At 40.5% G+C, this 25309-nt stretch overlaps 1 protein-coding gene across 2 annotated transcripts in view; it reads left to right on the forward strand.

The window, feature by feature from the left end:
* Window positions 1-25309, forward strand: part of TGFBR3 (transforming growth factor beta receptor 3) — a 121188-nt gene that overhangs the window by 13686 nt on the left and 82193 nt on the right. For both annotated transcript variants that reach the window (XM_074596862.1, XM_074596863.1), the window contains exon 2: window positions 1316-1491. In XM_074596862.1, the coding sequence (XP_074452963.1) occupies window positions 1431-1491 (61 nt within the window). In that variant the 5' untranslated portion in view covers window positions 1316-1430. The remainder of the gene's footprint in view (window positions 1-1315; window positions 1492-25309) is intronic.

Here is a 25309-nt window from a genome sequence, read left to right on the forward strand (position 1 = left end):
CCCCCGCACAGGGCGGTGCTGTCACTGCCTGACAACCCGCGGAGAAATTCTGCAAAGGAGTTTCTGGTGTGTTCCTCGTAGCCGTAGGAGTGCTGTCAGCAGGTATTTTGGAGTGCTGGTGTACGTGCAGGTTTCCCTTGTGCAGACTTTTGGCCGTGCACAGCATGGCACAGGCTGCACAACAGAAACAGAACCTTTTGTGTAACCACCTTTTGTCTGACTTTGTACTTCATTCCGTTTTAGTGTCAGCAAGAACCTTTTAAATGGTATTCATGTTGTCGTGGTGTAGATTTTGGTCCTGACTCAGCATTTGCTATCACTTAGCCCTGTGATGGTTGTTTGCAATTGCTGGCATTGCTTTGCGATGAACGTTAGTGGTTCACCTTCTGCTCCTGAAGGCTGGTAGTGAAGTAAAGTAGATAAGATTTTTATTTGATTGAATACGATACCGGCTTTCTGGTTCCTTACCTGCTTGGTCTATAGTCTCATTCTAGACATCTGGATGATTGAGAGTAGATTTAAAAAACAAAACAAAACAAAAAAAACCCCAACAAAACACCAGTCCCCACCCCAAAAAAAAAAAAGTGGAAGAGGATATTGTGCATCTAGTGTTTCCCCTCAGAAATCTGCAGCATGCATTCTGGGGGCAGAATTTTTAATGTTTTTAATGCCTGCAGGCGTCAGTTGTATCGTCATTTATTTGTATAGTACGTTTAAGTTGTTTTACTGACCTGGTATATCGTGTCTTGAAATCTCTTAAAATAAAGATTCTGAACAGCTTTATATTTATATTTAGTGTCAAGTGGCCTTAAAATGTTTTCAAAATTTGTGATACTGAGAAATGATGACTTAAATTTATTGTTCTACCCGTAAACCAGCTAAAGCACATGTGAAACACTTTCTCCATGGGATAATAAAGGTAGCAGCAGATAAATAAACAAACAAATGTTTATATATCCCAGAGAAAGTCTGAATACTTAAAGTAAACATGTCTGAGGCTACGAGTACCATTGGCAGGCTTCAGCAGGACTTCAGTATGAGTTGATAGAAAGGACTCTGGGATTTCACTTCCAAGCAGATCACAACTTGCACAATGTGTAATAGGAAAGAGCAACAGCTGCAAAGAAGTGCTGAAATACAGGGGGGAAGGGGACTAAGCGGTCAGTACCTTGTGTATCTGGCAATATAAAATCCACTCCTCTAGTAGTCCTTTAAGAAAGAATTCTGTTTCTCTTGCTACAAGAGAGATAATTTTAAATGTCCAGTAACATTTCTGTAAGTTGTATTAAAACTGTACTTTTACTTCTTTCTGTAGGCAATTAAAAGTCTGGAAGATTTGATTTCAAAACATACCACAAATTTCAAAGGAAGCAAATCTACATGAAGAGCTACAAAGGGAGTTGATTTGAGAAGATACAGCGCTTGCAAAAATGTCTTCAAGTTGTGTGACTTCAGTGTTTGCTTTGATGATTTCGTGCTTTGCAGCTGCAGGTAGGTGGCATTATGTAAATCATACACTCAGTGTAACTTATTGTATATATTCAGAATTATTGATCAAAAATACTTTTTCATGCTGGAAAAATGTAGGTCAGCTAAACTTTATATTTACGACTAGGTTTTATATAAAGCTATTGTGATCATAACTGCTCATATGGTGATCTGAGAAACAATGCTGTTCCTATAGGAGTGTTTTCTTGCACCTATATTCCCCCTTAAAAGTCATTAAAGAACTGCAGTGGTAATGTAAATTATTTTGGTAATTTCTTTATTTTAAAGAAAGGCAATTGCATGGTGCATATATATTATAAAAGGGAAGGCTGCTATGGAAGCCTTTGGGAATGGAAGCAGGGTAGCTCTGCCGGCGTGATGCTGAGGCCAAACTATTAGCTCTGTCAAGAGGCTGGATTTATTACCCTGGGTGCAGGGTTGTGCTGGGGAAGATGAGGTAGGGTCTCTCTACAGGTGGGCTGAAAGGGTGTACCACCTCGGCTCAGTGCTGCCTTCGAGGTCTATAATCTGAAATTAAGGCCTGATTATTTTTAGTTCATAAAAAGAAATTTCTGACAGAATCCTATAAAGCTTCCTAACAGGTCACCGATTCCATCCATCCTTCCTGCCCTGTTGGGATAAATCTCACCTCGGTCATTCCTGACAGCTGTCTAATCTGTTTTAAAGTTGTCAGTGTTACTGGAGATCTCACAGGTTAGGAAGATGCATTGCCATTTATGGGGATTGTTCCTACCCCATGTGTTGTCCTAGATAGGGATTTTTAAAACAGCGTGTTGCAATAACTTGTGACTGGGAAAGGAAAGATCTGTGGAGTTCAAGTACCTAGCTTATATTGTAGTTTCTTCAAGTGCTGAAGTGATTCTTCTCGGTATGTTTGTTTGTCAAAGTTCTTCCTGTGGTTGCAAGGGGAAGCCTCTTATGTGTCCAGCCTGCATACAGCGCGGGTCGTTGGAGGAGAGGCCAAGTGGATATACAGTCAGTCAAAATGAGGTAGTGGGAAAAGTGGACAGATGGCCTGCTTAAATCTGAGATGTCCTCACCGTGGAAAAGATGACCAGCTTTGGAAGAGACAGGGCTGAGCAATTAAATGTGTTACAATTTGGCTTCTTTTCATCGTCAGCACGGAAAATTGTGTTGTTTCAAGCCCTCAAGCCTTGTGGGACTATCTCTTGGGTTGACCTTCTGAAGGCATCTATCCAGCATTAGTAACTTTGATTATTTAATAGTACATGATGCTAACATTTTGCAATAGCTTCATTACAGATGAACTTTCAGCAATACAGGGTGTGTCTGAGTGTGTCTGTGGCTTGAGCTGAGGATATGAAATGCTGGTCTTGGCTGAGAAGAGCGATTACTTGGAGCGAATCCAAATCACTATACATGTGTAAAAATCTACTTTAAAAGCAAGTGCCAGTGCAGAAAATAAAAACTGTTTTAATTGATCACAACCACAATTCCATTTTGCTGCTGAGGAGACTGCTTGCCTAAGAAGTCAGTTTACCTCTTAACGCTGGCTTTTATTAAAACCCACTCATTTAAAAGTGTTATCAAACATAGTGCTACTATTAGAAAGTTATTCAGCGTTCAGAAACCTTAGCATGTCTGTCCTGAAGTTTATTGTGGTTTTTTGGTTTTACTCCCCAATTCTGTGTTTTCCTCTGGCAGCTATTCTTGTAACAAACTCTTAGAGAGCGCTCTGGCCTTGGATTTGATCAGATGCTTTATTCATAAGTAGAGTCATAGAATTATTTTGGCTGGAAGGGACCTCTGGAAGTCTAGCCCAGCCCCCTGCTCAGAGCAGGGCTAACTTCAAAGTTATTTCTTTCTTGGAGACTGATTCTTCCCACTATGTGCATGGGAAGAAGATAGCTGAAGGGAGTAGAAAGGGTCACAGTTCATTAGGGGAGGTGAGGAAGCACTATCGTTGTGGTTTCTACCTGTGCCTATCCTGTGGGGTTTGATTTTCTTCCACGCTTTTTATTTTTGCAATAAGTTCTTAATGAGAACAACTAGTTAATGTCCTTTACAGAGTATCATGAGTACAGTAAGATAAGAGCAATAAAGAACTGATGGACTCTGATGAAGGAGAGAGAGATTGAGAGATCTCCAGCAGATATAATTACAACTGAGAAAGGACGGCTCTCTGAAGGTTATTTAGATAGAGCTTTTGCAACGTTTTTCTGTTAGTAGTCACCGAGTCCTGTTAACCCAAACAATTATGCTTTAAATGCAGGGAGTTTGTGGCTCTAGGTGGAATACAGGTGGGAGCAAGCAATGTGTTCTAGTCGTGTGCAGAAGAAGCTGTGGCAGATGCCCATGAGCTATTGTCAACGTGATGGCCAGGGTACCGCAGGCTTGGCTCTTAATTGCCAGTGTACAGAACCCGCGCTTTTTCAGGCATGAACCATTAACATACTAATATAAATAAAACTGAGGAGTATAAATAAAACTAAGATGTATAAATAAAATCCCGGCGTGCCTGTGGTGAGGCCTGGGGGAGGCAGGGGGCAGCATGCCACCTCCCTAGGGTGTTGATTTTAATATAGAGAGCCTTTTTCCAGCTTACTCTTTGTTTCTGAAGTAGTGAGGCTGCTGCAGGAGAGCACACCTTTCTTTTGTTTGCAAGTCCCACACTGACACTCCTATTATTGTCTAAGTTTTGTTGCTAACTTTCCAATATCTTCATCATTGTTATCCCTTCAGATACAGGTGATGTTCTAGACAGAATCTGTGGGTTTTGTTTGTTGGTTTTTTTTTTCTTTCCATTTTTGCTTTTTAGGGAACTAATGTGTTAAATATATCTCAAAAAAAAAAATCTGAGTTAGATGACATGATGCAGAGATGCATATTCAAACCTGAGCCACAAAACTGCATGTTTTTCATCCTAATAGCTTAAAGAATATATCTCACTAACTTTGCATTGAAAATAGTCTGTATAAATATTCAAAGAATACTTGTCTTTTTCTCTGCCTCCTCTTACAGCTTGGATGTTTGTAGCTAGATGCTTATGTGAATCTGTTTTACTTTTAGTCTTGTACGCAGATTTCTTGTAAGCTCATATTTACACAGCTTCAATTGTGCAGAAAAATACTGCAAGGAAAACCTTGATTACTGTGAGATTTTTCTTTCCCATGGAAAGTCCAAGGCGGGATGGAGAGGAGAACTGCTGGCAAGCTACCTGCCTGTCTGAAGGAAATATGTTTTTGAAGTGGGCTTAAACTAAGGTCTGGCAACCTGCAGTAGGAACTCCGCACAAACACTCAGAACTGCACATGCTACAGCCTTGGATAACCTCATAAGCAAGTCTGGCTTTGTAGTCTTGGGAGCAAAAATATTTTGTCCTAATGTGGCTTAAATCAAAGGCTGAAACATATTTAGTTTACTTGCTTGCAAATGTGTGCAGTTGGGTGCATGATGTATCTATTGATAAAATGTCTTAGAGGGCAGCTGAAACACATACCTGGCCTAGACCCTGGAGCCAAACCTTCAACAAGATAGGTTCTTCCATGAAGGAATGGGAAATTTTTTTAAACTTCTTTTTTTTCCCTTTTTCTTTCCTGCCTTATTGTTCAGCTGGATAGGAGGGTGATATAGCTGGAAGGGATCTGCACTGGTCAGGGCTCTCATTCCAGCCTTCTGGGGTAGATCCTCCAGTGGTGCAAATCGTTCCTGCTGCTGACAAAGCAGTGCAGCCGTGGCATCTGACACCAACCAGAATTTGCCCATGCAACTATATTCTGTCTTGCTCAACCCCCCTGGTATTTGGTGTTGCCTCTGCTTGCTTTGTAGACACCTTTCATCTTGTGACAGTGTTTCATAGGTGTCCTCAGGCTGATGGAGAGACTCTAAGAATTGGATACCTTGAAGATTTTACCCATTTTCTGTAATACTGAGCTTAATGGTTTATCTGCTCACATTAGGTCTGTCTTTATGGTTTTCTTTCAACAGCTCTTTATTCCCTGATTCTCTACTGTATTGTTATCCTAGTTTGTTTGTTTTTTATTTTCTTGCTACATACTTGTTCTTATAAGTAATCTTAGGTTGTTCAGAGCACGTGTGCTTCATTTTCAATAAGGCTGTTTGCTTGTAAGCTAATGTATCTTTTGGATCTGTGCCCCCAGATATGCTGGTGATGGGTGCCATGTTAATAAGCGTAACAACAGGAAGAAACAGGCCTTGTCATGACAGCTTTTTTTTTTTTTAAAAGAGGAACTTCCCCTGACCTTGAACACTGTGTTTCCAAAAGCAATATAGGATCCTTCAAAGTATAATAGAAAGTCCTTCCACTGGAAAGTGAAGGATGTGATCTAAAAAAAAAAAAAATAATGCTGGGAGTCACTCACACAAATTTCCTTCCGTTTTAAACAGTGTTCTCTGGGTATTTCCCAGGTGTAATTAAATTGTAAGTTTTATTTTTCCTCAAAATATTTGTTGCCAGAGGTGTGGGGGTTTTTGTTTGTTTGCATTGTGGTTAGAAGATGAGAACAAAGGGACAGAGGTTCGTTGGCTCTTGAATTATTAGGACTGAAGTAAAGCACAGACTGCTTGCAACTTTTGAATGGATAGAGGTTTCGCTCTCCACCTCCCTTTTCCTTCAGTTGTTTCTCATCATCGGCCAACTTCTGCCTCCCTTGAAAAACCACCTGGTCCTATCCCTTCATGGTCTGGATAGTCAGTCTTCTGGAGGATGATTAACTAGTACTGGGAGCATCTAAAGACTCGAGAGCTCAGAGAAGAGTTAGAGGAGCAGAGGGCTGGTCTGTGTACTGTGCTTTGCTTGTCTTGTATCTGTGCCGCTGCCATGCTTTGGGTCGGAAAGGCTGGGAGCCCTGCAGTAGTGGCTGTGAGGGAATGGCCGTGCTCTTTTTGTGAGAGCCTGTCATGCACTCAGTTCTGAGAACTACTAATTAGGAACCAATGACTAGCTTTTAAAGGTGTAAATTGTTCTAAATATTTTTTTCCATCCCTTCAGAACCCTGGTGGTGAAGCATCTTAATGTCAGATGTTCATCTGATAGGGAACCAAATGATGAATTCCTAACTTCATGTCAGTAAGTTTGGTGAGATTAACTTTGGGAAGCCAAAATACACATAAAAAATTGGTAGCTAATCTTAATTTCGCACAAAAAGAAGTAATACCTTTCAAGCAGTAAATGATGCTTTTAAGCGAGCAATTTAAATACAAAGATGGAAGCTAGACTAAATCTAACCTAATGTTTCTTCAGCACTGCTGTTTGGTGATCTGTTCCCATGTAAATTAGGTTTTTAACCTGGTCTTCTGTCTGTTTTTCAACCAGCTCAATTGAGTCAGATTCTGTGCCATTTCTGTGTGGTTTATGCATGAACATTATTCTTGTATTCCAAAACCACACAAAAAATCTGAAGAATTTTGAGTGCCAGGATACAGAGAAAGGTTATGTATTTTAGAAGAGGTAATTGTATTAGAGACTTGGAATGGCTTGAACTCAGCAGACTGCGTTCCTCCTGTATCAGCAAGGCTGTGAAGCTAAAACCAGTTGAATTTGGGCAGAGTTTTGCACCCATGTGGAGTAGTAGGATTGTGGGTTGTGGGTCCTGATTCAGCAAAACAACTGATCCTATATCTAAGTGCTTTGCTCAACCAGAGCTTTTATCCGTAAACATGAAAGTCTGGTTCTTTGATTAAAACTGACTCTGGATGACGCCAAAGGAATTCCCAGAAATCTCAAGCCCATAATGCAGTGCTTGAATTGTATGGATGCAGGCAAATGGCAGCATTACCGAGTGTCTCTGGAGGGGAGTACTCACCTGATGAAAAGTAGTTTTGTGGAAAATTTTATGGCATGGAATGGTGAATGGCATTAATCCTTGTCTTTCTAAGGAAATTTATTGAAGTTTTTTTTAAAGAGAACTTTGTCTTTAACAAGTTCTAAGCACCGCGTAATTATTTTATAAATACTGTGCTAAAAATAATTCCTTTGTTTTCTGAAGGGAATTGGGATTTGGGATTTTGCTTGTAGATCTTTTAATATCCTTTCTGTACTGTAGGCCCTTATTAACTCTTTCTTACCGTCTCCATTTGTCATTTATTGTAAAAATAACAAATCCTTGATCTCTTTAATTAATAAACAAGTCAAAAGGGCTTATTTAGTTAACTGAAGATGGTATTTTCGTCTTGCCTAATGTCAAGAAGACAAGAAGTTTTCTGAACTCAAGGGTCTATGAAAGTAAAGTGGTAGGTACTGTGGGACATACCTAAAAATTTGTCTTCTAGCTAATATGTACCTGCCCTTTAATTTTTTTCTGTTTTAAAATTATTCTTCCATCAAAACGGCCTCAGCTGTTGATATGCTGAACCTGCTTACCTTGCCTCTACAGAGTGATAACTTTGTTTTGTGCTTGCTTGTTTCCTTTGCTGCAAGATAATATAAATTCTGTCATTTGGACTAAGCAGGGCCCGTGCGAGCATCAAACAGCACAGTTTGATCTGTCACCACAGGAAGAATTAGGCTCCAAGGCTCTAGCACCCTGAACTCGGCATTCCCGAATGAGATTCTGGGATGTCTCAACAAGAAACGGAGCATCTGCTGTTACAAAAACAGTTGTTACTTTCACATGAAAAACGTATTGAGTTTCTGCAAGTCGTCTTCTTTTATAAGCTTTTTCTGCTGAAATACATCTGCACGAATCAACCCTATTGTTTTACTACTGGTTTTGTTATAGTGTACAGAGAATATAGGGACCAGATATATTTCTTTTCAAAGAAGTGAAATAATTTCATCCTCTGTAGCTAATGACAATAAAAGGAGCTGAATTCCCTCAGGCTGTAAGTCACAGGAGAGATGAATTTGGAGTGAAAAAAATACATATTTAGCACAAAGATTCTGTGCCATCTTTCATTACCTGAAGGCATTGAGTTGGATTCCTCTTTGGTGTAAACTTGTTTTAAGTCAATGGAATTTCACAAAGGATAAATTTTGACCCCAGGTGACAAAAGGAAAGGTCTTTAATAATTCCATAAAGTGCAGCTGCTTCAAGCATGGTATGCTTTTCTTCATATTTGTAAGTGTACTTTATGAAAAGATGGAGCTATTGTTCCCTTATTTGGCAGCTATGACACTGTGAGACTTACTAATAGGCAGTTAATAAAAAAGGGATTTTACCTGTCAGAGATGGAAAGAACTAAATTGAAAATGTCATTACTGTCATTATTGGAAGCAGTGCATAGAAGATGTAACAAATAAAGGAATTCAGGATTAGGTGATGGAAACATTTGTAAGGTTTATTGCTGTTTTACCTCTTCTGGAACAGGTTGGGTGTTTTGGTCTTGCTTTTTTTTTTGTTCTTGTTTTGTTTTTAATTTTTTAATGAATTTAGTTTACTTAACGCTTGCAGCCAAGAGTGGGTGAAGAATTGATTTCTGTGGTTATCTTCACTTCTTGTCCTCTTTTCTTTTTCTTCACTTCCTAAATCACCAAACTTGCTTTGTGTCTGGAAAGGACAGTTGATGCAATTTATTTGGGAATAAATAAAATTTTCCTTTACATTAGTAATTTCCATTTAAATGGAGCAGTAAAACATATGTCCTACTAGAGATTCTCCTCAAGCTATTTTGATTCAAGCTACTAAGTCAAGCTGACGTCTTTTGCTTCACAAGACTGTGGGCCTTTCATTAATGTGTAGAAATTGGGGGGGGGGGTAAATGGCCACTTAGCAGCACAATGTCACGGTGGTTCCTTAGGCTCTGGTAATGGTAGGAAGGTAAGTAAAGGCAAAAAGGTTATTTAAAAATGTAGGTATAGCTGAAGTAGCTTAACATAGTTCAGTTTGTATACTGGGGGTTGCTTTAAGGAAATCTGTAGAAGACGAGAAACTTCCAGTGATGGCCACTCATGGTGTGTGTGTATTTAGTCCAAATGGGCGATTCCTGGTTACTCTTGGAAAACATCTGCTCTGAAGCCTAAAACCTCTGTGTGGCTCTGCTGGGCGGGTGCGCTGCTTGCTCTGCTGTGTCTGAGGACCGCGGTGGAATCTTCTCCTGCCCCCTGACTGACATGCACTTCTCATACAGCCAACACACAGCTGCCCTGTGTGACTCGATGTGTGTATGTTCATCCTGGGTGGTGACTAAATGTAAGTAACTGTCTCTGAAGGGCCCTTGGGAGAGGGTGAAGTGAGTTACGGGCCATCAGAATGATTCTTCCCAGCTGTGGCCTGTCCTCAACCATGAGCAGGGTCTCCTGGAGAAAAGCGCAGTGATGGCTCGGCTGCCGGCTGGATCAATTATTTTTGTGGAGTCCCTGTGGCCTGATGACCACAGGTGTATTAAATGCATAGGACTAACCTATGAGTCTCAGTTTTTGCCTGAAAGATGAAAGACGCATCTCTGGATTAGTGACTTTCTCTGTGATCTCGAAACAAGTTATTTCATCTCTCAGTCTTGGTCTCTTGATGTGTAAAACAGTTGCATTCTGCCCCATCATCTTCCATGCAGGATTGTTTGAAGGGCTAACATAATAGCTTTAAAGTACTTGGATCACATCGGTGCTAACTGCTGTTATCTCATTAATTCTTCAAAAGCCCCTCCCTGCCTTTTTTTGGAGGCATGAAAACGGCAAAGGTTTTATTTAAAGGTCTGACAGACTTTTTGCCTGTCTTGCTTGTGTTTAGACTAATGGATGCTGAACTGCAGAAGTTCTTTGTGATCTCAGATAAGGAACAAGCTGGTCGAAGTTTTAGTAAGTCATAAATTAGTTATGATGTCCTTAGGAGTGTCTTAACTGATGGAGCTGCTTCTCTTTTCTCTTTTTTTCTCCTGTCATGCCAACCCTTAATTTTAAAAAAATAAAAATAAAATGGCTATTTTTACAGGAAGTAGAACCAGTCATACTTGGAGCAAGGGGGTGGGAAATATGAGACTTACTCTTACTTTGCTGTAGGCAAAAGGATTTTCAGGTGAAATGTGACTCTTGCATCATTAGAAGAAAACCTTCAACAGCAGGTAGGACTGTGTTACATCCACATCCCATGCATAGTTTGGTCAACATGTTGGAAGTTTAATATGTGGCTTCAATTTCTCCCACTAGGGCAGACTTCATCTTCGGAGATGATTTGTTCAACTATGTAATTCGTAGAAGTTGCCAGTTTTCTGTATTTTCTGCTTTGAAATGTTAGATCAGTCTGGCCAAACTTCCTTTTATAGCACTAATGAATTCAAAGCAGTAATTAATTGTTCTATGGGATATTTTCACCTCCAAGCTGAAAAAGTAATGGGTATTTGAGAAAACTGGCAAGAAAACTGTTCAGAGATTACCCTGGATATTACTTGCCTCAGTTGCTTTTTGGAGCCGGGCCAGTTGTAGTTGTTTTTCTTGCTGCAATAGTGCTCGTGGCCATATTGTTCACTGTATTCACTTTCACTCTCCCAGCGCTAATGTTTGATCTCGGTGATAACATATATCGTCACAGATGGAAGGAAGAGAGCTAAAATATGTATCTTAGGAAGGACTCCTTGAGGTTTTTTAAAAGATTACAATTGTCCAAACTGTAACATCTAGGCAAATGCTTCTCTGACTTTAGTCATAGTTTCTGTAACAGGAAAAAAAAAATCATGTACCTAAAAAGCTCAGACTAATGATTGCTTCGTGCCAGTAACAGAAAAATAAAAGCAATCATGAAAAAGACCCTGTTCTGTTGCTTATGAATTCCCTTGAAATCTCTGTTCTCTTTTAATTTTTGAAATTAGCAAAGCTATTTTTTTTAAGCAATTTGCACAAAGCTAAACAATATTTAAGACTCTCTGTGATGGCTGATTTTGAATAAAAGAATTTTAAAAACTAAAGTTACTTAATTCTAGGTCTCTGTTATGTTTACTGGATCTCAAAAGTACATTTGCAGCAAGAAGCCTGTAAGTCAGCTCTTATGAATACCAGACTGAACTTCAACTTCATTGATATGATTCAGGAGAAAAGAATTCTAATGAAAGAGTTCTGAGTATTGAGCTGCTTAATGGCGGTGTTAAAATCTTCCTGTATGTGGACAAAACCTACCCAGCTAACTCTTCTGTTTGTTTGAACATCACACAAGCACTACACAAAAGTATTCAGCAAGAAAATAATTGTCTAAGACATTTCAAGTAAAGGTTGCTAACAAAGAACTCTTTTTTTTTTTTTTTTTCCTCCCTTTTTTTTCCCCCTACCTCGAGGAGTCCTAGAATGTAGCTTCCCTCTTTCTCCAAAGAAATAATAATGCGCTTAAGATGGTTTTATAGGTCAAGTATTCATGTAATCGTCTGTGATTTGACAAGATTGCTCAAGGAAAAAGTAGAGTGAAATTGGGATTTATTAGGGAGAATTTCTGAGCAACGAATCAATGCTTTTTTGGCCTACTGGACTGGATTAATTTAATTGGAGCAATAAACATTCTTGGTTGTTAGTTGACTGAACTAATTAAGTTGATTCAGTTCTGATACCTGTGTTGTCTCCTTGTTCCAACTGCGTTCATTAAGTTTTTGAGAGGAGCAATACTCTGTTCCAGTAGAAGAAATACGATTTTTCTCTAGTGCTCCTTGGAGTCAGTCTGTGCATGCTCCTGTCCCAGTGCTCCCTGGAGGGGTCCCTTGCTGGAATCCTTCTCTAGGGATTCAGTTTGCTGTGTCGCAGGCTACAAGCCCCTGCAACTGGAAAGGTTTCAGGTTTGGCCCGCAACTTTCTGCACAGAGTTCACTACATCTTCTGTCCTTTAATCCCATTCTAAGCCAGTCAGTAGGTGTCTGATCCTGATATGGCCTTATAACATTTCGTCTCTAGGACAATTTTATGGCAGAAGTTTTAGGGCACTGCAGCACAGCTTCTTCTTCCTTAGTGAAATTAGTCCTAGGGTTCATGTTCTGAAGTGGTAACAATACAGTTCATAGAATCACAGAATGGTTAGAGTTGGAAGGGACCTTAAAGACCATCTAGTTCCAACCCCCCTGCCATGGGCAGGGACACCTCCCACTAGACCAGGTTACTCAAAGCCCCATCCAGCCTGGCCTTGAACACTTCCAGGGATGGGGCATCCATAGCTTTTCTGGGCAACCTGTTCCAGTGCCTCACCACCCCCACTGTAAAGAATTTCTTCCTAAAATCTAATTGAAACTTTCCCTCTTTCATTTTAAAACTGTTACCCCTCATCGTATTGCTCTACTCCCTGATAAAGAGTCCCTCCACATCTTTCTTGTAGGTACCGGAAGGCTGCTATAAGGTCTCCCTGGAGCCTTCTCTTCTCCAGGCTGAACAATCCCCAACTCCCGCAGCCTGTCTTCGTAGGAGAGGTGCTCCAGCCCTCTCATCTTCATGGCCCTCCTCTGGACTCTTTCCAACAGGTCCATGTCCTCCTTATGTTGGGTGCCCCAGAGCTGGACACAGTACTTCAGGTGGGGTCTAACGAGAGTGGAGCAGCGGGGCAGAATCACTTCTCTCAACAAGTTGTCCTGGTCTGAAGTCTTTTAATATTCCTTCTCCGTTTGTGGTACATGGGTTTGTTTCGTTTTTCTTCCTGTCTGCTTCTTGTAAGGTCCTCCACGCTATTTTGTTAAATAGGCCATCACTGGTATGGTTAGAGAGAGATTTGGTGGGAACCTGCTGTGCAAGGGCTGCAGTGCCAATGAAGGGACTTGCGCTATTACTCACTTCCAGTGGGACCCTGCACTGAGTGTGCTGCTCTCTGTTCCCCTCTTTCCTTGGGAGTACGTTCTTCTTCCTGTGTCTAATGCCTCACTGTAACTGTCTGTATCCAAGATGTGTATTGGTATGTTTTCTTAGTTAGGGTGATCTCATCGCTAATGAGTATTTGATGCCTTTGCAATGCTCCTAATATACACAAAGAACAGCTGGCACAGAGTTTTTATACAACCATCCTTGTAATCTCCTGGATAGTCTGAAAGAACATTTAAATACAACAGTGCAGTTACACTGAAAGCTTTTAGTATAAGTGTATTTTTTTCATGCAATGGCTTAACAATGTATTGTGGGTTATATGTGGGGTCTCTCTGTGCATTTACGGTGAATGAAAACTGCAGTCAACTGTCCTAGGTGGTTAACTAAACTGTTAATGTTTGTGTTAAAAGCCGTTAAAGAACTGGTGAATGAGAGTACACCTCTGTGCTTTATTTCTGAATATATTTGATCTGTTACTGTAGCCTTGTTATCCAGAGGAAAGGGGGTTTGTGCTCAACAAGAACTTTGTTCTTCTTTTCCAGCCAAGCTTGTGGCACTGGAAGTAGGGCTGAGAGTAGTGGGACTGTTGAACTGCTCTGCCTTGTTCTCTTTTACTATGAGTCAGGTCTGTGTTGACCTTGAGGAGGGGTGCCTATTTATTCAGTTGTTTATATCCCATCAGAAAATGTTGGTACCACTCTTCAGTTGATGAGTAGGGGGGGCTTTTTTAAAGAAGGGATACAGTCAGGTTTAGGCTTAACCAAATAACTTCCCTTGCAGTGTAATGTTAAGACTGCCTCTGCGTTGTACGGCCAGTAAATTATCACAAATCTCATGAGATGTTAGTAAAATAATGGGTGTTAACTTCATTGAGGGGAACGGAAGTTTAACTGCTGGTCCACTGATAGGAAGAACAAGTTTCACCCTGGCTCCTGTGTGCCTACGTGAGAGCTTCTGAAGTCCTAGAAGAGCGGTTAGTTTTCCCTGTACCTTCGTGATTGCTAGAGCAAACACAGGGACTCTTGAAGGTAGGTGGCAGCAGTAGTGGAGCCTCCCTTTTTTGCAGCAGCTCACGTTTGTACTAGATCAAAAATGAATTTCCTCTTACAGAAGTAGTGTATCGAAGTATTGTTCAAGTATTTTGAGTAACTTGATCTGTCGTTCACCTGGTGTCAGTTAGACATCAACCACGAAGTAAAACATGTCCTGTCAGAATTGGAGCATATGGTAAAAGAACAATTTGATTTACTGGCATAGCTACACCTCCTTACCCAGAAATACGCAAAAAGCTGACAAAAACACTTTTTTGTTCATGTAACTGATGTAACTGTACCCATGAGATGGGTTCGCCAACTCAGCAGAGTTTCCAACAGTGATATGCAATACATCATGGAAAGGAAATGCACCATTGTACAATGCAATGTTGAAACTTGCGTGCTTTTCCTATTAAAATTGTTAAATAAATGAGAGGCAGCAGCCCTTGTCAGGACACTGAGCTGGAACCCTTCACACTCAGTGCGTTATGCTACAGTGCTAGCAAGTGAAAGCCTGAACCATCTGGGCTTATCTAAACCCTACCAAACAATATGAAAAAAACCTTAGTGACTTAACCAGGCCCTGTATTGGGTTCTTTGTCTGCTTGGCTTTTTTGTTTGTATTAAAATACCATTTATTCAATACTCAACACTTGGCAGCCGGGAAAGACAGTCCCTAGCTCTTGTTTTTTCCTCAAAATCAAAACCTGATGTTACCCCTTAATTATGGATACATTGAAATTGGTCATTTGAATGTTATTTTCTCCTACAACAGTAACAGTAATAATAAAAAAAATCAATCTAGGTATGTGAGATGCATAGCAGTGGCCACCTTCAGACTGTTATAAATTCCAGCAAAACACTTTACTGTATGAACTGCCACCACCAAGTGCTGACTCAATGATAGCTTTTACGTGTACCTCTAATGTTTAGCAGGAAGAGATATTACTCATTTTATTTTAATGCCCTTTCTGGGGGACTGTTTCAAAGCTTGCAGAGCGTGTACAAGGCCCCACAGACTGTTGACTCCACTGCAAAGTTATTTTACATCTAGTAAGTTCCAGGATATTGTGACTGTTTTCTAAATAACACTATCCTTTACTGATTGTACTTGAAAACAAAATTATGCTGTTCTAAGTGTTGCCAAGTCACTTTGAAAGTCTCTCACTGTAAGGTTTCTCACTGTTCACCCTGAATGTAGGGCTGGGCCATTGGTTTGTCTTTTTGTTGGAAGGGAAAAGCTCGCTGAGTTATCTGTTTCCAGTTAAGTCATGTGGCAAGAAAGCTTCTCTGATCTTGCAGCATGAACATCCTCACATCCTCAGGGTTTTACATTTAGTTAATATTTTGTGGTTAGTTTTTACAGAATCTACCTGCTTGCTTCTCTCTCTCTTTTTTTTCTTTTTTTTTTTTTCTTCCTCCCTTAAGTGCTGTTTGTTTGACTGTTCAAGAAGGAGCATCTAGAGTTTTTGTGTACTGGAAAAGACACTGAGTTTTACTCCATCGCTGTAATTTGGGTTCCCTGTGTGAGTCCCTGCCATCCGTAGTGTCAAGGGGGCTCTTGCCTTGTTCAGGCAAGCCCTTAAACAGGAGTTGAACCCTTGCCATACAGGGAGATGGATTTCAGCAGCCGTGGGGTCTCTGCAAGGGAAGTACTTCAGATGTGCGTGTGAACATTTTATATTTTTGTGAAACCTGAATCGGCTCTGAGGTTCCCTGAGACTTTTTTCCGGGCAGCAGTGATACTAAGACACATGCCTTATAAAGGCTATGTTAGCATTGGGCACAAATGACTTATTTCCTGAGTTAAAACTCCTTTCCCCAACTTCCCTTTAAAAAAAAAAAAAAAGGCAAAAGTCAATAAAAGATTATTTGAGGAGAAGAGCCATTGTGATTTCATATGGAGGCCATCTCAGTTCTGCTTTTATATCTGATGCTCGCCTGGGAGTATACGCTGTACTCGTGTCCTGGGCTTGAATTGTTTTCAGCTTATTAATAGTTTTGAAAATGCGTTTAACAGTTAACTGCCAATGTGCATGCTCTTTTTGGTTACAGCTAACGAGCAGCTGGTCAGTACATTAACAAAACGTGGACTTGGTTAACTCTTGTAGAACCACAAACTCTGCATTTCTTCACATGCCCTTGTCAGAACTATATAGGGAGAAATCCAGTAGGATAAAAAAAAAGGCACATGCTTAATAAGGGAAGACATGAGCAGAAGGAAGTCAAGGAGGAGAAAATATTTTTGTATTTTGGAAGGGAAGAAGGGGTGCAATGAGTAGGGAGTGAGTTTTCTCCTCTATAGAAAGAAGATGGATGAGCATTTGGTAACAAACTCCTTAAGCAAAACTTTACCTCAAGGGAAATGGAAGGAGAGATGTTAGTTACTAATTCATTTAAGAGCTCTGTCTGATAATGCAGATAACCTTTTGAGAGATATTTCGTAAGTGAGCAATTTTACTTGTTCTTTGAGAATGATTTTGTTTTGATGTGGGGTTTGTTTTAATTTCTGGTGGAGGTCTGGAGGGCAGAGAAAGAACCTCAAGGGCTGCTAGTTAGTGTTTTATTTTACAGTTGAATTTATATTCTTTTATGGTTACTTTAACAGTTTTGAAAATCTCATTACTGGGCTCGTTCTGTCAAAATTTACATTGTAGGTAATGGAAATCACGCCTGTCCAGTGATGAGCCTTTCTCTTTTCAATGAAGAAGAGGCGCAAGTATAGGGTATATACGGCCAAATCTTTTTACATGTGGCTGCCATCTGCGTGAGCTAAATTACTCCCTATGAATCAGGCATACAATATGCATGCTCTCTGTTCTGTATAAAGATCTGCTCCCAAGTTGTTTAGAGTCATCCTTTCTCACTCTCCATTTAGTCCTTTCTCTGGCAGATCTCCCATGGACCTCATCTGGATTCTTGCCTGATTAAGGACTAAGAGCTTGACCCTGTGAGATAATAAAAAACCAGCACCCCCACAAGAATCTACAGATTTCAATGGGAGTTGAAGGCGGTATGTGCTGCTAAAGTGTTCAGCATGTATGCTGGGTTTAAGGTAATGATTTCAGGACTTGGCTGTGTTACAGTATACATACTTGCTGGCCCTAACTTGATTAAGCTGCAAGTATATTACCGTGATTTGAATCCTCTATGGAAAGGAAAACACATGGTCTCTCTGCGGATTTTGTGGCTTATTTAGAATGAATTTTCATTTTCTAAATGTGTATTTTGAGATGTTCCTCAGCAGAAAATTCCAGTTTATTGGTACTCATATTCTTTTGGAGCTGTTTTCCTTTGGGAAGTGGAGGCCGTGAAATTGTAAGATCTAGGAAGGGTTGTAACTTTGACTCTCATTGCACACAGCCTTCCAAAATGATTCACCGTTTCCTTAAAAGAGTCCAGTATCTCCAAGTTTTTGTTAAAAACAAAGAAACACAAAGCTAATTATCACATCCCGGAAGAAAACACATTACTGAATTAGGCCATATAATGAGATAATGAGCACAGCTGGGTAGTGACCTTCACTCAATCCCCAGATTAGCTTTTAATTAAAAAAAAAAAAGGTAAGTGTATAACGCAGTTTAACTTGCAAGTAATTTCTGACAAGAAAAAATTTGTTCGTTAAAGTTGTAATACAGTTTATAGGTTTCTCTCTGAATGCTACTGTGCCTAGGCATAAGGAGGAGCCTGAAACTCAATGTGAAGGCATAAACCTTCAAAGACAAAAGTTTCTTGAGTTGAAGGCTACAGTACGGCTACAGGATGTCTAGCAAGAAAATCCCTTTGTATTGAAAAGCAAACCACAAACATAGGTAGTATTTGTTGAAAATGTAGATATATTTTTCACCTAAAGAACTAGGCAGCTTTTTGGAGGTAAAGGTCTTTTGCTCTTTTCAAGACTGGCATTTCTTTTTTTATAGAAACATTTTTTTGGTGCATATCGTGCCCCCCCCTCTCTCCCCCTCGTAATTGGCTTCATACAAGATTCATGGGGCTGGGTTGCAGTGTGATTGTGCACGTGGTAGTATCTGGTCAAACAAGATAACACTTGTGTATTAAAACACGTCAGGCTTGTTATCTTCCTGCAACATGGACTTCTGTTGTGATGACCTAGTGACGTGTGGTGTTTATGCAGAGAGGAACAGCTGAGCTTGGATGCTTTTAAGTCGAGCAGAATGGATATCCTTTTGCAAAGGCCCAAGAGATGCCTGCCCCAAAGAGATGATCATGGGGAAAAAAGTCTGAAACAATGACTGACAAAGTGTTCTTGAACATGCAGCAGGGTGTACAAGATGATGATATCAAACAATAAATTTGTGGTCATTTAACTTTTATTGTAGAGGCTTAAGGAAGTAAATATGGGGTCTGTCTGCAAAGAGAAGTGAGATGCTGTGAAAAGAAAGAGTAGAAGGCAAAGACTGAAGGAAAGAATTGGAGGAAAGAAAGCATAATTTCTGTTACCAAATCCGTATCGTACAGTTCATGGATATTGCTGATACATGGGGGAGAGCAGGAAGGAGGAGGCATCAGGGCTTCCCCCTCACTTGTAAATGCCTTTGTCTGGCTTCAGCTGAGACATCCTCTGGGTTCCCCAGACCCTGTGGAAAGGAGCTGGCAGGGTGCAGTGCCTTGAAGGGGAGGGAGCCGGAGCCTCTGTGCCCTGCTTCTCTTGGAAACTGACACAAAATGATTTTCCTGGTCCCAGTTTTCCTTAAATAATTCCAAGACTTTAATTTCAGTAGATTTTGGAGTCTTTGTCCTTTCCCATTTATGGCTGACGTAGTGCTTCGTGGCTGGGCTAGTATGTTCAGGGGAAGGGAAGATGAGGCAGGGCATGGGACGTACACTGTACAGTGGCATTCTGGCCAGGTGTTGTATGGTTACATACTTACGCTGTCAGTGTCTCTTCCATTAAGTGTGTTTAACAATATGCCTTTTTTTTTTTTTTTACAGAAGATGTGAATGACAGTTAAGTGGTGTTTTTTCATGTAAAGTATTCAAGGAGAACATGCTGTCTTAGGTAAATAGGGTTAATTTGAAGTCTCTTTTAAAAGCCACCAAGTTATTTGCCTAAGGACAAGCTCCCTTTTTCAACTGCTGAATTTCTTTTGCCCTATAAATTAGTGGTAGTAATGTTAACAGGTTATAAAAGGGGAAAATATAGCCATGGAGTCACGTTAGTGCAATCTTAAGTGCTAAACTGCCCTTTAAATGATAGTTACATATTTAGGAAACCTGCATCAGTTTTGCTGAATGCAAGCATTTCAAAGTCTCAGATCCTCGACTCCTTGCAAATATTCTGAAAAATATTTGTCTAGGCTTATAGGTGGACCTGGCATTTCTGGTTTAGGTCATCCTGCTTGGAGATAACTTCACTGTGATGGTGGCAACACTGGGCTGAGGTGGAATGGCCTGTGGACTGGGGGGGGTTGGTGGGTTGTTTTTCACACTTCAGTATCAGCTTAACAGCTGAGTTTAATATGTAACATCCCACTTTAAACAGAGCCTGTTTTCAGAGTGTGGTGTAAGTGCTGAGCTTGTTAATGTTCACGTATTGTTTCTGTTGCTTCTGGTCAGCCTTTTTGCATGGAGGTTCAAAACAGGGATTTCTTGGGCCACTTGATCTCTGCACTTGTATTCCACTCATCCTGTTGAGTCAGCCTTATTAAGAGGACAAAGTTCACTGTCTTCCAGTTTTGGGAGGAAAAAAACAGAGACGGTTTCTGCTTTTCATAGCTATAATCCAAAAGCAGCTGTCTTGAAGAGCAGATCTATTTATTTAATTGTCTGAATATTGACAGTTTCATAGAAGCAGCAGATGAGGAAAAAACATGCACTTGGTCTGGACAGATATTGTGCCCAAACAAATCTCTGCATTGATGAGAAGATGTTTTGGTTTTTAGTTTGGTGTTTTGTTTTGGTTTTTTAAAAAAGCTTTTTTTATGATTAGAGACCATGGATACATCTGTTTAGATGGTTTCAGAGCTGGTCTGAATCAGAGGTGCTTTGCCTCCGCTAGAAAGCTTTCTTCTCCTTTGAGGCAACAAACTGTGTATTAAGTCATCCTGCATAATAAAAACCGACAGTGGAAAGGGTTTTGAATTTTGTCAGATTCTGTGTTGATCTGACAAATGGTCGCTCCTCTTTATTCTGGAAAAAGTTCAGTGAAAAAGTTATTCAGAACTTTTATACAGATATAAACAGGATCTTTAGATTTTTTTGGGGGGTACACTTCCATCTTCCTTCTCTTTCTGTCTTCAGAATGCTTATATTTGGATTTTAACAAAACGTCTTCACAAAGCTATTAGATACCAAAGTGGATAATGTTTGAGCATATTCACATTATCATCTTTCAAATACCCGTATCTCATGCTGGTCCTACTGAAGTTGGTGGCAAAATCTAGGTTCTAAGAAGGTTCTGTCCAAGCTGTTCAGTCCAGGGCAAGACAGCATTTCATACTGATCCAAAAAGAGTTTATTCCAAGCTTATCCCGAGCCCTTTTATTGAAGGGCATTTGTACACAAGCAACCTCTTCTGCCAGGGACCGAACATTTTATCTTTTAATACTGACCCTTCCTATATCCTTGTAAATTTCTCCCTGGACATACTGTGATATTTTAGCAAATCACCCCCATTCATTAGTTATGTAGGGGAAGCTGTGTGTGGTGTGATAGTTATTTTAGGCCTTCAGATAGTACGGTGGTCTTCCGAGGTGAATGTGTAGAGAAACTGACTGCGAAATAAGAGATGTACAATAGTTTTCGAGTCTGTAGCATCTCGTAAGCTTATATTTTGTACCATAAAAAGATGCTGTAACAGTAACCTGGGATAATATAAGAATCTGTAAACCAGAGTTTACTCAGGATCTGTTTACTCAGTAAGTAAAACTTTCTGGTCCTCATTTGCAGCTTTGTTTTTTTAATAGCATTTCTCCCCCTTTCCACCTCCCCTGAAAGCTAGAGGTAGGTCTAACTTGGACTGAGAGCTGATCTGGTGAAAGCATTTCACAGCTCCTTCAGTCTCCTTGTAAAATGATTCTGTCTGGGTAAAAAGCATTAGGTTAATTCAACAAGAGTCAGTAACTCTGCAGTATCTGAAGGACTGTGCCATGGGATCCTAAATATGTAAATGAATCGAGACTACAGTGTATCCATTTAATAAATTATTAAAACGATTCAAACTTCAGACTTCTCCCATATGAGCTCTCATACTGCTACTTCTAAGATGATCTTTGCAGTGTAGCTGTAAATGTGGTTCCCAGGAGCTTAACACAGAAGGTGAAGATGAGGAGGAGGAGTGTGCTGAAATGTGACTTGGTTCCCACTTAGAAAGGAGGCAGCCCCAGCCTTGCCTTCCATCTGAAGTATTAATAGTGGGCTTACAGGAATGCTGGTTAGGGAAGCAATTTTAAGAGACCTTGTGTCTCTTAATGTCTGTCATTGTAAACGGTGACTTTAGTAATGCTGAGGAAAGTAAATGAAATTGCTTCAGGAAATATGCTTTTATGTTCAAAAACAAGTCTCCTGCGTGCTCTTGCAAAGTGGAACAAATACCTTTATATGACTAGTGTGATTGATTGTTCTCATTTCCACCGATGATTTTTTTTTTTTTTTTTTTTTTTTTTTTTTTGGTCAACATATAGGTCAAATAGCTTTGGAGAATATGTGTGCTTGTGTGTGTATATATATTTATTTACACGCACACACATCTATACATGGAACTTAGAGAAGTATTGCATGAAGCCTTTTTGGTAATCAGAGCGGTTGCTAAGCTGTGATTATTTGTGTTCTCCACCACGGAAAGATTTAGTCAAAGTGAAAAATGCATGAGGGGCTTTTGAAAGTGCTAGTTCGTGTCACTGTTGTGCCGGTCATGGACTAGAAGGAAAATGTATTTGCACAGTCCGCTCGTTTTCTAGAATCATCAGTATCTCTTTCTAGGAAGGTCTTTTTGCATTCAGTCTGTGGTTTCTTGAGCGCAGTCAAGTCTGATGGCTGCCTGCTGCCCACGGTGGGGACAGGGGGGCAGGTTACCCTGCTGCCCTTGGTGGGAGCCAGCCTAGGTGCTCCTCAAGCCTTCCTCCCTGCCATTCCGTGCACCAAAGACCAACGGAAACCTGCTTAGTCTCTTTATTGGTAGGTGAGTTTCCTGTCATGTTAGTGAGTTGAATCAGCTCCTGAGGAAAGCAGGTTTGATGAGCATCAAAATAGGCATAAGGTAGCTGGGAAGTGTTGGTGGGAAGGAGAATAGAGGTGGAGGGAATGAGACACCCTGGTTTTGGCTGCGGTAAGATGTTGGATGACTCACCCTGTCTCGTAAACCTGCAGCATTGGGTTTCAGTGGTTTTTCATTCCTCTACCTGTAGAATTCGCTGTGTATGTGTAGGTCTGTCAAAGCTGCCCACCCATGAGAGACTTTCTTGTTTGAGTCCATCCCCGTGGCACCATGCGGATGGCACAGCGCCCCATGGGCATGAAGCAGAGCCATGCCCTAGATGCCAAGCATTTGGCACCCCTCCGGTGCCTGGGGCCTGTCCTGCACCTGGGCTGGTGCTGCCTGCCAAGCTTCAAAGAATCTCCTGGCACCAAGTCACGGGGCCCAGCTGCTACTGTGGCTTGGGGCTTCACCCTAGCGTATGGCCAAACTGCTGCATGTCCCTACTCCTGTGCTCGTGCCGTCCCCTGGTGTAAGGACTCCCATCTCCGGGGTGTGAAGCGGTGTCGCAATTTCTGCAGACAGGGTTTAACTTATTCTAGTGGCTGTCCTCTGATTTTTTCACCTCAGAGGATGGTCTACTCTAATAGACTAAGTTTTTTTGAATCTCAAGTACAAATTGAGAGTAGATATAAAGGAGGTAGATTGTAATTGTACAGTATGTGCAAAATTTTCACTATTAAAATTGTGTGTGGGGCATCCTTTGAGAAGTTTTCTTATGTTTGGGGGTTTTTGTGTGCTTTTGAATACACGGAGCCAAGTCCTTTCTGGTTGCTGGCTTTAGGAATGGTCGGTTTTGCTGAACTACATGAGCCATCATGGCTACAGTCAGTCAGCCAACACTGACGGTGCTTAGATGGCTTAGAAACAATGACTGTGGGGATTCGCTTGCAATGGTAAACTGCATGGGTAATGCCTCTTCCCGTGATAACTTAAAGACAGTTTGTATCTCTGCTGTAACGATCCGTCTGTTTTAAACAGAAAATGCATCTGAAAGCTTCAGTAGCCCTTGCTTTTTTATTTTGGCAATTATTTGCCTGCCTTGAGGGGTAAAGTCATTTTGTAGTTGAATTTGTCACATGGCAGGGATTTGAATATTTGGTAATAAGTATTTTAAATAATGTTTTAAAGGTCCTAGCACGTGGACTTTAGAAGACTCTCTTTTTTTTTTGTCTTGTTATACAATATGTCATTTGACACTGTTTATAAAACATAGGCAGATGCCTGTGGATCTGTATTAACATATTATATAAGCTTATTATTTAGCTTGAGGTACTCAGGTCTATATGGGATTTATAATATAATGTATATGTTTACCAAGAAGCTTGAAAACTAACATCATAAATGATTTCTTATTATTTTAAACAAAAATGTTATAATGGGAGAGATTTTTGAGAAATAATTGGCATATATGGAAATAGTGAATATAAACACTTCTAAAAGCCTAAATTAGGTCAGCTGCTCACGTTACTCTAGAGTGTGTCTGCATGTATTTTCTTTGTTCCCCAAGTTTTTCCTGTGTGTTTGGATTTTTGGTATACTATTACTTTAAATGAAATAGAGGGGAAATTTTGAGACAGAATAAAGATTGACTTTGGGTGATCGTTTTGTGTTTAAATAAAAAGCAGGGGGAAAGGTACTCAAGTAAAATTTTTTCAAGCTACGTTATTGAAAAACCTGATGGCAGGTGGGATGCGCTGTATTTGGGCTGTCCGTGGCCTGCTAGACATTGCGCTAATTTCTGTCCCTTTGCTTAACACCAAGTGCTCTCCAAATATTTTTATCTGCTTAATCGGTGAAACTTTTTTTTATTTTTGGTGCTGACTGAAGGCTGTTGTGATTGATTTCTGTTCATAGTGACTCAGAAGTGTGGGGATTTTTTTGTCTTCTGCAGTAATACTTAGGTGCGTAGTCAACCCTCAGATTTTTGCAAGGACTGCCATGCATCTTATCCATCAACTTTTTAATTTAATCTGGTTTACAGAAAACGTGGTTACACAGAGCACTTAGCCATCAGTGACCCGTGGACCACAGTTCTAGGACCAGCGATCTGCTGTTTATGGCCCTTGTTGGAGATTCAGCTGTGGCTTGAGCTATCTCCAGCATCAGCCCAGTCCAGCCAACTTGTCTGATGTACCTTGATGAACTTGGACAAACATTTGCCAGTATTTAGCTTTATGGCTTTCAACTGGGGGAGTGTGGACACTATTCCCCTGTGCAAGGGGATGCCGTCCCTGAGTTCAGGAGAGATCACGGACTTCATAAGCATTCCTCAGCACTGGGGCCAACCTGGTGTTTCCTCCTCTCCTTTAGGCACAGAACTTTGAACGATTTTGGGCACAGGGTCTTTCCTAGTTAAAAGCGAATGGGATAATAAATTTCACAAGTCTGAAGAGAAAACCCATAGCAAGGCGTATTCCAGAATTGACTTCCTTGCAGATCCTACAACAGAGGCTGAACAGAGTTGGTTAACTGAGTGGGGGCTGCACAGTACAGTACAGTATTTTTTGGCTTTTTTTACTTTCTTATTTTGTATAATTTTTTTTTACATTTTTCAAGACAAAACCGAAACTTTAAATGTTTTGGGGAGGGAAGATTTATTTTGCTTAAGCACTTGACACGGATCAGTTCTCAAGGTTTGTACAGTGAGACGTTTAGTGGTAGTGAACTCATCCTTAAAGGGTCAGCTACAGGAATTCAGCCTTCAATTGAACTTGTAATCTTGTTATTTTTAATTAGGAAAGGGCTGGTACTCTTTTGCTTATGGAGCTATCTTCCCCCAAGACTGTTTCCTTCCCTTTGGCTTTTGCTGCTTCTGTGGTCCGCTGCGTTTGATGGGACTGAGACGAGCAGTTGCCAACTGCTGCAACTGGA

The sequence above is a fragment of the Larus michahellis genome, chromosome 8 (genome assembly GCF_964199755.1).
Source record: "Larus michahellis chromosome 8, bLarMic1.1, whole genome shotgun sequence".
Classification (NCBI taxonomy): domain Eukaryota; kingdom Metazoa; phylum Chordata; class Aves; order Charadriiformes; family Laridae; genus Larus; species Larus michahellis.